Raw genomic sequence first — 16,523 nt, forward strand, 5'->3', positions numbered from 1 at the left:
CCACAAGCTACTGTGATATTCTACATCTGCACTGGCTGCAACATGGCTGGTTTCTCTAAATAAAGTGGCAGTCATGTAAACAGGTATAAACCAAGCAGAAAAAAAAAAATTACCGACACCAAAGGAAATCATGTCATGGAAGATGGGAATAAATGAAAGCTTGATAAAGAGAATTATATTTCTCTAGGCATTTGGTATACAGTCCATTCAAGGAGATGAATTACTAAGTAAGCTTAAGAGAGACCATAAAATTTTTTATAGACTCAGATTTTTAAAAATTTATCCTATTACTCATAGATCTGTTTAACTGTATGAAAGTCTTACAAATGAATGGAGTCAGAAAATACTGGTTTAAGCCCACCCATAATTAAGACAAAGTAAGCACAAATCTACAGATCTACCAAGTAGCAGTGTCTGAACAATAACTGAGGTCTTTGCTCCTACTGTAGTGCTCTTAATGGAAACATTCTTTAGAAAAGTAAAAGATACAGTTTTAGAGTGTGGGAGGAAAATAGGGCTCCTGGCCCACCACTGCTGGAACCTGCATGGTCTAGTGGTATTTTATAACTGGTAACTTGATCTTTATGATGAGTAAGACTAATATGGTTGACTACAGTATCAGGGAGGTGATAAAGCCCTTATAGCCAAACTATTAGGAATTGAAACTGTGACCCTGAATTTACATTAGCTGATGCTACAACTAACTGAATTCACCAACCACAGACAAAGAAAGCAGAAGCATTTCAGCATAACCACAACTATAAGAAATAAAATGTTTTATTTTTATAATTGACTATTTTCAAGGTAGTTTTCCCCTGTCAAAGGTAAGCACATAAGAAGGCAGGTTGGTAAGAGTTAATTCATGATTAAAGCATGGCCTTTGGGGCCATGGTTCAACTTTCAACATTTCCATGCAATAGGTGAGTGAACAGGGGTAAGATACTAGAACTTTTTTTCCTCTATGGGGTAATTAACAGGGCCTACTACAGAGGATTACTGTAAAGAATAAATTAATTAGATACATAGAGAACTTAATTCAGTAAATGGTGCTGGGACAACTGAATATCTACAGGTGAAAGAATAAATTGGACCCCTTTCACATTCCATAATATAAAAAATTAACTTAAAACCTAAGAATTAAAATTATAAGACTCTCATGAGAAAACACAGGAGTGAATCTCTGTGACTTGGGGTAGGCAAAGCTTTCATAAATATGACCAAAAGTATAAGCAACAAAAGAAAAATTAGTAAGTTTGGATTTCAACAAAACTAAAAACATTTGGGTTTCAAAAGATACCATCAAGAAAGTAAAAAAACAGCCCACGGGATGAGAGAAAATATTTGTAAATCATATATCTGATAAGAGACTTGTATTCAGGATATATAAAGAACTCTTACAGCAATTATAAAAATACAGTATAAATAATACGATAATAAGGCAAATAGCCCATTACAGAATGAGTAAAGGACCTGAATAGATATTTCTCCGAAGATGATATACAAATGGCCATAAGCACATGAAAAGATGCTCAATACCAATAGCCATCACAGAAATGCCCATTAAAAGCACAATGAGATGTCATCTCACACCAACTAGGATGGTTATAATCAAAAAGACAGACAATAGCAAGCATTAGTGAGGATGTACAGAAATTGGAACCTTTATATACTGCTGGTTGGAAGGTAAAATAGAGCAACCATTCTGAATAGTCTGGCAGTTCCTGAAAAGGTTAAACAGTTACCACATCACCCAGGAATTCCTCTCTTAAATATACACCCAAGAGAAATGAAAATATTTGTCCACCCAACAACTTGTACAAGAATGTTCACAGTAACATTATTCATAATAGCCAAAAAAGCAGAAGGAGCCCAAATGTCAATTCATTGATGAATGGATAAATAAAATGTGGTGAGCACTGAGTAATGATTGGGATTCGTGAATCATATTTCACACTTGAAACTAATATAACACTGTATGTTAATTATACTTCAATTTTTAAAAAGTAGGGGGAAATGTGGCAAATCTACAATGGAATATTATTCAGCCATGAAAGCAATGAAGTACTGATATCTCCTACAACATGAATGAACTTTGAAAACATTACAAAAACGTCAGGTGAAAGAAACCAATCACAAATGACCACATATGTTTCTATTTATATGAAATGTCCAGAACAGGCAAATCTATAAACAGAAAGTAGATTAGTAGTTGCCTAGTGCTGGGGGAGAATTAGTGACCAAGACAATGTGACTGCTAATGGTATAGGGTTTCTTTTGGAATGATAAAAATGTTCTAAAATTGACTGTGGTCATGGTTACACATATCTGTGAATACACTGAAAACCACTGAATTGTATACTTTAAAGAGTGAATTATATGGTATGCAAGCTGGATCTCAATAAAGCTATTATAAGGGAGAAAGCATTTAAAACAGTGCCTGATCTATACATATTAGCTAATACTATTATGTATGAACAGAATAAAAGTAGTCCACAGAAATTATCTACTCTAATCCTTTTATGTTACGGATGAAGAGGTTGACAACCATGTGGCTGACTTATCCAAGTTTATATGGCTAGTAGGTAGGAGTCAGTACTGAACTAGCTTCAATCATTACGCTGTCTGGGACCCCAGAGTTCCATGCAAAAATCTGAAAAAACGACGTAGGTTAAAAGTTCCCATGTCTGAGAAAACTCAAACCAAATCAGTTCTCCTCCAGAGTTAAGACAGAATTTATGCTATAAAAATAAAGATACAAACCTCTTTTTGGAAACAGTTAGCAAATTCTTGTTAGAAAGTCCATCCAAGGAGGGGAGGTGGTGGTAAGGCTTATATGAATAAGTTACAGTGCAATCACTTCTTAAAAATGTATTTTAAGGTTCTAGGGGAAAGGGAAACAGACAAGTCTCCAGACCTGTGGGTGGGATAGTTGTAACAGACTTACAAAGAGGCTCACATGACCGTACTAAAAGGAGTCTACTGCTTAAAGCCAATTCACATCCTTAAAAGGCCAAAAAGAGAGAAATCAAACTTAGAAGGAACATTTTAAGACTGTGCTATTATAAAACCATGGCCCATGTAACTGATAAATTATGACATGAGGCAGGGGAGCATAAAGAATCTTTTGACCTGGTCATCCCACACAGAGAACAGCATCTCTCAAGAAAGCATCCATATCTTTCCATTTTTCAGATGTTGGGATGTGTGAGGGTAGAAAGGCTTGTGGAAAGATACAAAGAAGAGAGCAGAAAGAGGAAGATGAAATGACACAACTAAGATTCTCCCAAACCAGGCTAAAAGTCATCCAGAAGAGCTTTAGTCCATAGGGATGAAAGAATGAGAAAAAAAACAAAACAAAACAAAACAACAAAAAAAAAACAGGAATATCTGGAACTAGACAAAGGCAAAAAAGAGCTACAAGGCTACTTTTTCCCACAACCCCCCAAGAAAAAAATCTGTCACAAAAGCAAACTGGCCCCATATCTGTCCAGTTAGTTTTCTTGGCATACATCTTCCTTTCTCACTGACCTTCATGACTGGCCATGTATCCCCCAGCCCCACCACCCACCCAGGCTGCTGCTCCTACACACCTCCCTTAATATCTCCCTAATGATTCCACTCTTCTTACTTCAGCACCAAAAAAGTCAAAGAAATGAGTAAGCTGAATTAAAAGAAAGAAATTCAGTATAAAATATATTTTTAATTATAGAATACAATAATTCTCTTTTCTATCACATTTAATTCATTCATTTATCAAATATTCATTGGGTCTCAATTTTGTGCCAGGCACTAAGTTGGGTACTGGGAGGAAAAGTTAAAAAAAAAAAAGTGTCTACTAGAAAAGATGAACAAATAAACCATCAGTTTGGTAAGTGCTGTGCTAGAGGTATACAAGTTAGCAAAAGACCTTAGGAAGGTCTCTAATCTCCATGGGGATTGGGAACATAGAAGGCATTTCAATGAAATAGTGCCTTTGACACATCATAAAAAATAAGTCCTTAGCAACACCTGGGTAGCTCAGTCGACTGAGCATCCAACTCTTTGATTTTGGCTTAGAACCCCGAGTCAGGCCCCAAGCTCAATACAAAGTCTGCTAGAAAATCAATCTCTCTCCTTCTGCCCCTCCCACTCACACTCTCTCTTTAAATAAATATTTTTTTAAGAGTAATTTCTATATAAAAAGGCAAGATGGGCAGGGGAAGGTAACAGAAAGCTAAGGAGATGGCATGGTCCAAACTACTGAGGATAGGAAAATAGGAAAGACCTCCAGGAACATCAACTAAAACTGGAACTAAAATAATGTACCCTGGAAAGTGGTATAGTCATTTCTTCATCTGCTCTAAAGAAACCTGCCAAATTATGATTAGTATAATACCCAAGAGAAAGTCACATGCCCTTGCATCTGAGAATGCAGGAGGGAATTATTTATAATAGTTTTAAAGCTCAGACACAAAAGCCACAAAATGAGCCTAAGGTTTATTTTAATGATATAGGGATATCACATATAATCAGCCTGTGAAATACAGAGGTGGTTCACAGAGAATAAGCCTCAGTTGTTTGGAAAGGACTGATCAGAGATCTTCTTATGAATTTTTTTAAAAATCATAGAGGAATAGAAAGGTGTGGCAGAGAAAGAAAAGGAAAGTACATCGAGGACTGGCCAATCCAACTATGAACTCACAAGGCACAGCCAATAGATTCAAACAACCCACTGTTCTCTGATAACCTGTGCTACTTTTTAAAATATCCACAAACACAAGACTATCCTAACTGATTCTCTCCCCATTAATTGGTCCTAACCCAAAAATACTGGGAATCAATAATTCACTAATTTATTTTCTATCTTTTTCTTATGTTAAAATTATTCTGGCTGAATGTCCCTTTTCAGAGCTTCTTGCCACTAAAGATTTATTTAATGCTATCCCATGAAGGATCTGGATTATTAACAGTTGATCATTCAGGGAGAAGATGAAATATTGTTCCTTGGTTTGATTCTATTAGTTCCCTCTTGAATATACTCAATATATTTTTCCTTCCCTCTGTAGAGAAACACTTCTTTCTATTATACAAGATGAGTCACTTTCCAGTTTTAATCCCCTCTCCATGAGTCTTACAGTAATACTCAAATATTAAACTCATATTTCTCAACCATAAAATGGAATGAAATCTTGCCATTTGTGACAAAATGGATGGACCTAGAGAGTATTGTTTGCTAAGTGAAATAAGTCAGATAGAGAAAGACAAATACCGTATTATTTCACTTATATGTGGAATCTAAAAAACAAAACAGACTCAAATACAGAGAACAAACTGGTGGTTGCCAGGAAGGAGGTGGGGGGAGGGGGGAATGGCAAAATAGTAAAAGGGATAAAGAGGCACAAAATTCTAGTAATAAAATAAATATGTCATGGAGGTGAAAAGCACAGCATTAGGGAACATAGTCCGTAATACAGCATTAGGGAACATAATACTGCAATACTGTTGTATGGGGACAGACAGAGAACACATTTACTGTGTTAAGCACTGAGTAATATATAAAATTGTCGATTACTATGTTGTGCACCTGAAATTAATATAACATCATATGTCAACTATACTTCAATAACAAAAGTCTAAAAATTAACTCACTGTAACTACAGTGTCCTTTGCAGGAAAAGAACTATAACTCGGCCATTTGAATGTAGTCACTAACTTGCGACTTTCAGAGTTGCAAAGGACTCTGAAGTTCTTCTTCTCCAGTACCAGAGTACACAAGAACTACAGAGAACTCAAACTAAGTCTAGGATGTATGACACCAGAAAGAAGATGGGAAGACCAAAATTACCTTCTCAGTACTCTGATAGCATAGTAAATCCACTTGGTCAATGAATATTGGTGTGCCTATTATGAATGTGGCACTGTTTTGGGGTGCTTGAGATACGTCACTAAACAGAAACAAAGACTCCAACTTTGACTTGAAGAGGGGAAGAGGCAGCAGAATTCAGAAAAGACAGACAATAAACAATAGACATAATGAAGTGAATTATATCCTGAGCAGATGATAAGTGTTACTTACAGAAAAAGAAAAGAAAAAGCAGACTTGGGCCAATAATTAAGGGGAAAGGGGTTGGTTACTATCTGAAATAGAGTGATTAGGGTAGGCCTCAATTAAAAGTGCAAAGACTTGAAATGTGGCAGGAAGCACACATGGGAGCCGCTGAATACCCTAACAAGTCCTTTCCCTCCTGCTGACTTGGTTTCTCCATTTTTAGAACTGAAACAATGATTCTCTTCAAATAAGGGTGTTATTTACATTGAGACAGTCATTATTATTTTAAGTGACATTTTAGTCTCTTGAATAGTGCAGAGCACAATGGAAGGAGGAGCAAGGAGAATGGTATTGCATTATGAAAAGGACTTTCTCAGAAAAAATAATCTCCAGGCACTATTTCCCTATATGGAAATAAAGTTAGTACTTTCCAAACTCCACCTGGGACATAAAAACAATGAGCATAAAATCTTACAAATTGTGTAAATACATATTTATTCACAGTGTTACTGCATTGTCCATTGTTTTGAATTCTTTTTTAATTTTTTTATACTTTGTCTAAGCTGATGTCATCTGTTTTAGATCATGCGACCCCAAAAGGCAAGAACTAGTCTATTTAACTATCTTAAATGTCTTCATGGTGCCATACATAGGTTGATATGTACAAAGAGTATTTGATCATAATTAAAAGTATCTCCTACTTTTTTTTTTAATCAAAACATCTCAAAGCACTTAAAAAGTTTCATACATTTTCAAAGTATGGAGGAGCAGTGCAGTGTGAGGCAGTAAGATACACAGGCTTTGGAAATAACCTGTCTGGGTCTCAGGACTCAGCCTAACCACATGTTAGCTGTGCAACTTTGGGTAAATCACTTACCAATCTCCAAACTTGAGCTATTTCACCTGGGAAAACTAGGAAAATGACACCTATCCCCAAGATTTTTGTGTAATTGAACTAATGGATGTAGAAGTACCTGGCACAGTGCCTAACTCATAAAAGGCATTAAATAAATGTTAGTTTTCTCTTTGCCAAATCTTCTCCCCGCCCCCTGCAACTCCATCCCAAACCCAACACACACACTCTCTCTCTCTCTCTCTCTCTCTCTCACACACACACACACACACACACACACACTCTTCATGAGTGAGTAAACAAATGTCTTGCTTTAAATTACAAGCAGAGCGTAAAAGACAGCCAAGATCTCCTTACTCCATCCCACGAGCTCTGGCAGCCTTTCAGCTGTGGAATCCCTGGTTATTTCCTTTCTCAAGGAGGAGATACTATTCTGGTTTGACAGATTCTTTCCTGGACACACTCTCAGAATTCCCTAAGGTTCTTATCGTGGCTAATGGAGAACAATGCAGAGACTATGGGAGTGAACAATCACTCTCTCTTAGCTAAAAACTTCCTTTATTGACTTCTCTGACTTCCCGTCAGTATTTTGCTGCCAAATCAACTTCTTGTTCTGGGCAACTATTAAAAATAATTTTCTTACAATTGAAAAAAATACATTTAGCTTTCAACAATAAATCATGCTAACCTTAATTATTAGCCACTTAGGCTATTAGATTATTAGAATATGCATAAAATTAAATTGTTTACATTTCTGTCTCCTTTTTAACCCTTAGAATATGGCCAAGAAATATGGGAGTGAAGAAAGATACCTTTTAGTTATTTCTTCTACAAGATAATATAGATGACAGTAATACTCTGTCAATAAAATTTAGTGTCTAGAATGACTGCATTATCTTCATTATTCTTCATTGAAAGAGAAACTGAAAGCAATACAATTAATAGCTTGTTCTTGTGGCTTACAGTTAAATGGTATAGAGTTTTTTATTATGTGGCAGTGTCTCGTAACGGTCTTTTCTAAGCACATACCACAGTGCCTAGAAAACAAGTGACAGTAAATAAATTTTTACTGAATGAAATGAATTAATTACCATTTGGCTTTATATCAAGGACCAACAAATGACCTTTAATCTCCAAAAGATAAAACACACAATCTCGTTATATGTGAACCACATCCACAACAGCAGAATCTAAGATTCCCATTTTGAAAGAGTAGCTAGAACAACTTTTTTGAGGCAATTCTGCTTACTTAGCACTTTACTCCCCACTACAGTTTTCCTTCTTTTGTTTTTGTACTAAGGATATTTGTATAAAAAACAGAATCTTTGTTGCTTAGTAATTCATCTGCCCCAGCTGCTTATGTTCTGTTCCCAAACAAAATTCTCAGTTTTCAGCTTCTTCATCGTTTTTACAAGGGGTTAGTGAATTGGCCAGGCTTGCTCATTTTCATTTCTCCCTTTCTATGGAACCCTTAGAAGGCCACAAGGTCTCATATGCTGCTCCTCTTTTGGCTTCTATCTTGTCTGGTTGTGCCATACCCTATCTATCAGCATGTATCAATGAGTGCCCATTGAGCAAACACAGCACCACCCTAATTCCAAAATTCTCTAGCTTCAAGTCAGGGCAAGGTTACCCAAAGTCACAGAGGTTACGTGGAAAGGGCAAGGAGCCTAGGAAATATTACAAAAGGGTAAGCAGAAAGGAATCTATTATTCCTCCAGAGGTGAAAGCATATAGGAAAGCTGATCACCTACTATTATTGTCAATTTAGTTTAAAGTACTTTACTAATCACACATATTTTTCAACATCTAATTTTCATTGTGCTCCCTTCCATTCCATACACCTATCTCTTTTTCAGAGCTGTTTCATTTCTTACTGTTCCTTGAAAAAGGACAATAAACAATTTCCTAGCTACTCATCTTCATAAACTCTGACATGTTAAATTACCCTCTATTGTTTATGGACCCCATTAGTCCATAAACTCCTCTCACCAGCAACCCACCACACACAAAATTCTTATTTCCCCTCTTCTCCACTGGGAAGTCTATTTCCTAAAGGAGCAACTGAGCCACAGCCGTCACCTTCCATTGGTGCTGGAGGTACATCTCCAGCCCCAGCACACTAGGCGCTCTCCTTACCTGGAAGGCAGTTGCATTCAAATGTGAAGTCACCAGTCTGCCGGCAGGTGCCACCATTAACACAGGGGGAGGGTGCACAGGGCACATAGGGGCTGTCACAGTGCTTGCCTGTGAAGCCCTGGGGGCACTGGCACTGATAGGAACCCGGTAGATTGAGGCAGGTGCCACCATGCTGGCACTGTCCTGGAATGTCACACTCATTGACATCAATCTCACACTTCTGTCCGGTGAAGCCTGTGAGGCATTTGCAGGAGAACTGGTTGGCCACAGTGGTACAGGTACTTCCATTCGCACAGGGATGAGACAGGCAGGCATCAGTCCACTGGCACAGCTTACCTAAGGACAGAGAACAGAACTCAGTGCTTCCCACTGAAGTGGGAGCCAGCCCCATCCTCAACATCCCACAATCTCCCACCCATCCGACATCAGCTTCTGTATGGAGAATCCCCAAGCTCTATGAACTTCACAGAAAGTCCAAAAAACAGAACCTCCTCAAGATCATCTAACATAGGCACTCCCTAGGGCCCTCACCCAAATATAAAGACTCAGTGGAGCACATGGAAGGGACTATAGGCTAGTCATTGAAGACCATCCTTGCAGTATTCCATCCATCCCTTTGGAGGCAAAGATGGTCTGGATCTACCTACTGTCTCACACCTTGTCTTTGCATAAGCTGCTCCTCTAGAATTCCATCTTCCTTTTTGTTTAGCTAATAAACTCCCACTTGACAACTCTAATCATAAGTTACTCTCTCACACACACATCATCTACACATGTATAGACATAACTCAAATTTGCTGTTTCCTTTTATTATATCACCCACCACACAGGCAGGGGCTGGATCCCTATAGTAGGCTCTCAAATCATGTCTTTTGTATGCCTGAAATGCATTGATCTTTTCTACAATATACATTTAGTAAACAGACCTCTTATATAATAGAAACAATTCAATGCTACTTCTAATTCCTTTAAACACAACCCACACATATTCTGGGAAACATTTTATTAATTGTGGCCTCACTATAAATATTGCTTGATGTGTTTGAAAAGGATGAAGAATCTCTGGCTACTTCTATATGAAAAAAGAAAATAGAAGTTGTCATGACAATAAAAGTCTAGAAAGGTAAATCTTGTAGACTCTCAGGTAGGAAAATATAAGAGGAAGCCAGAAGACTCTGATGTGCTGGATCCTAAGACATGACTCCAAGGAAACAAATTCTTTGAGGTAGAAAGACAGAAAAAAAAATTGTAAATCTGGTGTTCATATGGATTTTTGTTTTCATTAGCTTAAGCTTTTTGTTTTTAGCTAAAGATTATGAGAACCCCTTGAACTTGTTAGTATTCCAACTGGTTGTCTAAGTAAATATCCAAATATTTGACGCCCATAGAAAAACAAATGAGAGCCATGACAGCTTTTCTAAAAGGAAGAAGGAAATGACACATGAGCATACAGAAATGCTCTCTAACAAGGAATGTCACAACAAAGGGGAAAGGTGCAATAAAAATTTGGGCATATCGGAGAAGGACAAACATTATATGGTCTCATTCATTTGGGGAATATAAAAAAAAGTGAAAGGGAATAAGGAGAAAGGAGAGAAAATGAGTGGGAAATACCAGTGAGGGTGACAGAACATGAGAGACTCCTAACTCTGGGAAATGAACAAGGGGTGGTGGAAGGGGGGGTGGGCGGGGGGGTGGGGGTGACTGGGTGACGGGCACTGAGAGGGGCACGACAGGATGAGCACTGGGTGCTATGCTATATGTTGGCAAATTGAACTCCAATAAAAAATATACAAAAATATTTTTTAATTGGGGCATAGCACATGTATCTCAGAATGCTAAGCAGAGAGAAAAAGAAGGAACTAAAATTTTTCTTCCTATTTTTTTTTCATTCCTCTGAGAGGAACTCACCTACAGTGGAGAAAAGATAAAAATGGTTCTTTCTGGCAACCGTGTGTATAGATTATTTGCCTACAACTGAAACAGAAAGGTCCTGAATCTGTGTTACGTATAGGCACTCACTTCCCACCTCTGTTTCTTCAACTATGAGTGGAGATAAGCTAAGACGGTCTGAGTAGGTGGGGTATAAGGGCCACCACAAAACCAAAAAGGCAAACTTAACCTGTTGTAATTACTAAAGAAAGACAAAAGTAGCAGATGTGTAAAAATGATCAGAATCCTTCAGAACATCAAGAAGAGATCCTTTTAATGGCAAAGGAAGAAGTTTTAATTTGGGGAGCATTTCAGAGTAACATTTTAATTATTAAGAAGACACCACTGTGTACATTTCCACTACTAGGATTAAAATGTTTTAAATAGGTATGCCTAAAAAAAATAAAAATAAAAATAAATAAATAGGTATGCCTTCCCTTTGCTTGTGGAGCAAACCAATTCAAAACTGACAATCAGGAAAAAAGTATTCTTTTAACCACCAAATCTCTTCAATGAATCACCATAACAATGCTGCCATGGTCATGATGAAGATAACAGACCATTCTAATTATCCTCTACCCCATCAACAAATATTTTTAATGAAAAGTCAGTAGAACAAATATTCCAAACTAACTGATCCAGTCTAGTTTATTTTTTAATGAAAAGTCAGTAGAACAAATATTCCAAACTAACTGATCCAGCCTAGTTTATTGATTATGTTTTCAATTTTTGCTTATCAGGTTTACAGAATTGCTGGCTAGCAGGGGACAAAATAGTGAATGGTTCTGCTTTCCTCGTCTAACTTAATAAACATCTACAGTTTATTTTGAATAAAGCTTAGACCTACCTCTGAAGAACTCATAATCTAATCAGATGAGAAACATGTAAAAAAATTATTACAATAAATGTGACACATAAGACACATAAGCTTAGACCTACCTCTGAAGAACTCATAATCTAATCAGATGAGAAACATGTAAAAAATTATTACAATAAATGTGACACATAAGATAATAGAACAAAATAACTGTTTAAAGGAATCACAAAAAAGTCACTAAGACAGAATATTAAATAACATTGGGCAATCACCAACTGTAGAAAAGGGCATTCCAGGCAAAGTGGTGTGCACAGAGGCAACAGGAAGTATGACATTTTCAGGAAATGATGAGAATGTTATTGGTGTGACTAGAGCTGGATGTTTGTGGGAAGTGAAGCTATAAAAAGACATAAGGCCTAGACCATGATGGGCTATGGAAGCCATGTAGAAGAGTTTATAGATGATGAAAAGTCTTTAGGCATTATAAGCAGGTGAGTTTGTGAGAAGATTGGTATTTATGATCAAAGATGTGGCAATGGGACAGGTAAACAAGATGGGGAGAAAGTAAAGGCAAGGAAACTAGTTAGGAAAACACCTGTAGGAGCCAAGGTGAGGGCTGAGCTGTCATGGACAGGATAGACCTCAACTGCAGAGCAGGAGAGGAAATGGAGAGGAGTAGTCAGGTGAGAGGTGCTGCAGGGGCTGAGTTAGGTGCCTGAGTCTAAGTGAGGTAAGGGAGGAGGGGAGTCTAGTTTGAAATACTTGGACTGTACATCACTATCACCTATTTACATCAACATGTTGAGTGTGAGGTACCTGTCGAGTTTCCAAGGGTAATATGCAACAGATAGTTAGAAATAGGAGCCTGAATGTCAGGGTGGGGGTGGAGTGAAAAGGATGACTATAAGAGTCGCCAGCAACTGATGAAGATAATGACAGCTGAAGCCACTGGAGACAGTGAGATTCCCTGGGGAGAACTGTGATATGGCTCAAAACAGGGTTCCAAGGAATACAAAAATTTAATGGATGAGGACAAGGCAATGCAGACGCAAAAAGAACTTTCAGAGTACATAAAACCAGATACTCTGAATGTCTAGGGAGAGATTTCAAGAATCAGGTAATCCAACAGCACAGATAGCTTTTCTTCTACTGACAGTAAAGTATAGTTCTGATCCCCAATCTTGACATGCAGACTTTAGGCAAATACTTCTGCCTCTCTCTTTCTCTTTCTCCCTTCTTAGAACTCTCAAAACAAAGTTAAAGATAAATGTCTGGAATACCCTAGTTCCTTATCATAATGTTAAATGTGCACTAGACTTAGAGGATCCTTAAGAGCAACATGTCAAGATCTAAGAGACGCTAAAGAAAAATATCCACTGAGAATAGGAAAAAACAGCTCTGAGTCACATTTCTTACCTGTAAAACCAACTTGGCAGGTGCACTCATAGTCATCCCGGCTATGCATGTGGCAGGTGCCTCCATTCAGGCAGGGGTGAGAAACAAAGCAGGGATGAGTGGTTGAGTACTGGCAATCATCACCTGTGAACCCCAGGGCACATCGGCATGTTGCTTTCCCCAACATGGCCTGGGCCACACACGTCCCACCATTCTGGCAGCGGTTCCTCTCACAGGGGTCTCGATGTTGACAATATTCTCCCAAGAAACCCTCTGGACATCTGTGTGGCAAAAAAAGAGGAGTCCATGAAGAGTCCATGAAGAGGAGTCCAAGAGGAGTCCATTGACTCCTTGTAAATCTAAAACCTTACAAGATAATGTAGTGCATTCAAGAAAATACTAGACTGTCAAATAAGAAATCTAAAAGTACAACCTATAAGACTGCCTTAGCTCCGAAGTGCTTAGAGAACTTAACCACACAACCTCGTGTCCTTTTGAATCTTAGGTGACAGAATACCTGATGGGTGACCCAGCATGACCCTTATCAAAGGCAAATGTAACTATAGTTCTTCTCATGTAGGTACAGGATGGTATGATGTAACAGCACTGTTTAATGCAATATTGTTGATACTTGTCTGTTTAAATTCATTAACTTTCTCATTTTGACTAAGCCATTTGACAGGATTAAGACATTCACATGATAATGCATGGACTGACCCTCTTGCCCTCTTCAATTAAAAAAAATATATATCATGTGCTTTCTCTCAATTAGGCACTAAGAAATAACAAGCTCTTCTTGTTTCCACTGAGACATCAACTGGTCTATATCTAGATTTCTGGGTTATGATCAGGGGTTACATTTTTCTGTGATGGAGAAAGAGAAAGGAGGTACAGGAATAGAGAAGGGCTAAAGGGGCTTTTTCAAAACTTAAATCTGTTAAGATATAAATAGGAGGCAACTTTTTTAACCAAATAAAAAAAGCACAAAATGTAATTAAAATAAAATAAAAATACCTAAGGTCCCATATAAACGCCAAAGTGAAGAAGACAAAACAATTCAAGAATAACATTCTATAATAGTCTCCACATGGTGTGTTCCATCCACATGGAATCTTTTTATATGCCACCCATTGATTCATAAGCTATACACCCATACCAAATTGTGTGTAGTTTTTACAATTCTACATTCTCTAAACAGCATTAAAAAAATAAAAAAGGTATGGATAGTCTCCATTTTCCTAATACAGAGGTTGCTTAAATGAGACCTCTAAGAAGCATTCAAAAGTAACACAAAGACTTTGATTCTAACTATAAATTTTACCATTTGGCTATCGACTCATATATTTGGTTTAAACCTATTTCTCCACTTTACTCTTTGGAGAATAGAAAACTAAGCCTACAGGGCTGCTCCATCATTACCTCAGAGCTGACATGCTTAAACCAATAAAACTCCCCACGCCCCCCCAGCCCCCATCACGGCTCCCTAAGTGCAGATTCTGTGTCCTGATTTTCCCTATCACCTAGACTTGAAGCTTGAAGCACTGGGGTTGTGTTTTCCTCCTTCTTCTCATTGCCCAGCCACATCTAAGATGTTTCGTTAGGCACTGGTTGGAAAGGTAACATCTCCCAGTTATTGAGAAACGGAGGAAGACCAGATATTAAGGAACTAAGACAGAACATGCCCAGAAGAATTATGCAGTAGCTATCATAGCTGGAGGAGAAAACAGAGCTGGTGAGTAGCTCTAGTGTGCCTGTGGGCTCTAGAGCCTGCTCCCCTCTTCCTAGACCTGAATACAGTAAGCATGGCAGAGCAAGGAGCAGCTCAAGTTCTCAGTAGCTTCATGAGCAGATTAAGCTAAAAATGGAGAGGCAGTCGAGGAGAGGGCACAGCACTAAAACCAAAGACTGACTGAAGTTTCTGTGAGGATTCTGCACCTCATATGGTCAGAAGGCCTGTTTGGAGTGAGTTCTGGTGCTGTGACCTTGGACATGTTGCTTAATTTCATTATTAGTTCTCTCACTTTTTTTTTTTTTTTTAAATTCATGAGAGACACGGGGAGAGAGAGAGCCAGAGACACAGGCAGAGGGAGAAGCAGGCTTCATGCAGGGAGCCCGACGCAGGACTCGATCCCAGGTCTCCAGGATCAGGCCCTGGGCAGAAGGCAGCACTAAACCACTGAGCCACCTGGGCTGCCCAGTTCTCTCACATTTTAAATAGTTAATAAGGTTACCTACATTGTAGGATTATTCTAAGAACTGAACAAAATCAAGTATACAAAAAGCCTTATGTTAAAAAGCTTTGCAAATGAAAACTGTTTTTTCTCTCTTTGCACTTATTGAGGAAAATATGCTTTATTCAAATCACAGCTTGATTTGAGAATAGGTTATTTTCAGATTCTTTTTCAAGTAGAACAAAAACTGCCAATGTAGCACAGCTAAAATTAACCCTGAGCTGTATTATTAAAAGCATTTGTAACTTATTTTAAAAGTTTGTTATGGATGATGTTAGAAACTGCAACACAATTCTCATTCACAGTGGCAGTCCTATGGACTTTAAGCCTGGCTGACAACTCTTGATTCACCCATACGAAAATTATAAATAAGTTTGCCTTATAAATAAGGCAAACTTCTAAACCTGGGTGGGCTTTGCCCAGCATTACTCCTGGACTATTACACCACCACCACTTTCCCAACACTATCATGTGGCATCTCCTCAGAGAATGCAAATTCATTTAAGTATTAGTATCCTAAACATGTAAAGAAAACATAAGGTTCCCAGGAAAACAAAAATGAAACAATATGAAAATTTCTGCAGCTAAAGAAGAGTATTCCTGAATTATGTGTCACTGGGGTTTAATCTGCATTGTTGCTCCCTACCAAGTATGGGAAAATAAGTTTCCACCAAGATATGTTTAAGAAACCATTAAAGCAGAGGTTGGCAAATACAGCTTGGAGACCTACTATGGCCCACTGCCTATTTTTGTATGGCCCATGAGCTGATAATAGTTTTTACATTTTTGAATGATTGGAAAAACGACCCAAAAAGATATTATTCTGTGACATTTGAAAATTATGTAAAATTCACATTTTAGTGTCCATAAATAGTTTTACTGGGACACAGCCATACTCATTCACTTATGGATTGTCTATGGCTATTTATGCATTACAATAACTGGGTTAAGTAGTTGTGATGAGACCATTTTGCTTGCATAAATATTTGCTATCTGGCGCTTAATAGAAAAAGTTTGCCAACTCCTGAGTAAGAAAATACATGAAGCCCAATTCTAATATACAGCATCCAACATGCTCATTAATAATGATGTCAATGAAAAAAAAAATAATGATGTTAATGATAGTGA

At 37.8% G+C, this 16,523-nt stretch overlaps 1 protein-coding gene across 1 annotated transcript in view; it reads right to left on the bottom strand.

The window, feature by feature from the left end:
- The window catches only part of NOTCH2 (notch receptor 2), a 165,122-nt gene that overhangs the window by 78,605 nt on the left and 69,994 nt on the right, over nucleotides 1-16,523 (bottom strand). The window contains exons 3-4 of the mRNA XM_041754312.1: nucleotides 13,186-13,445; nucleotides 9,021-9,356 (exon numbers count right to left, since the gene is read on the bottom strand). Coding sequence (XP_041610246.1) covers nucleotides 9,021-9,356; nucleotides 13,186-13,445 — 596 coding nt within the window. The remainder of the gene's footprint in view (nucleotides 1-9,020; nucleotides 9,357-13,185; nucleotides 13,446-16,523) is intronic.

Source organism: Vulpes lagopus, chromosome 5 (assembly GCF_018345385.1).
Source record: "Vulpes lagopus strain Blue_001 chromosome 5, ASM1834538v1, whole genome shotgun sequence".
NCBI classification, from domain to species: domain Eukaryota; kingdom Metazoa; phylum Chordata; class Mammalia; order Carnivora; family Canidae; genus Vulpes; species Vulpes lagopus.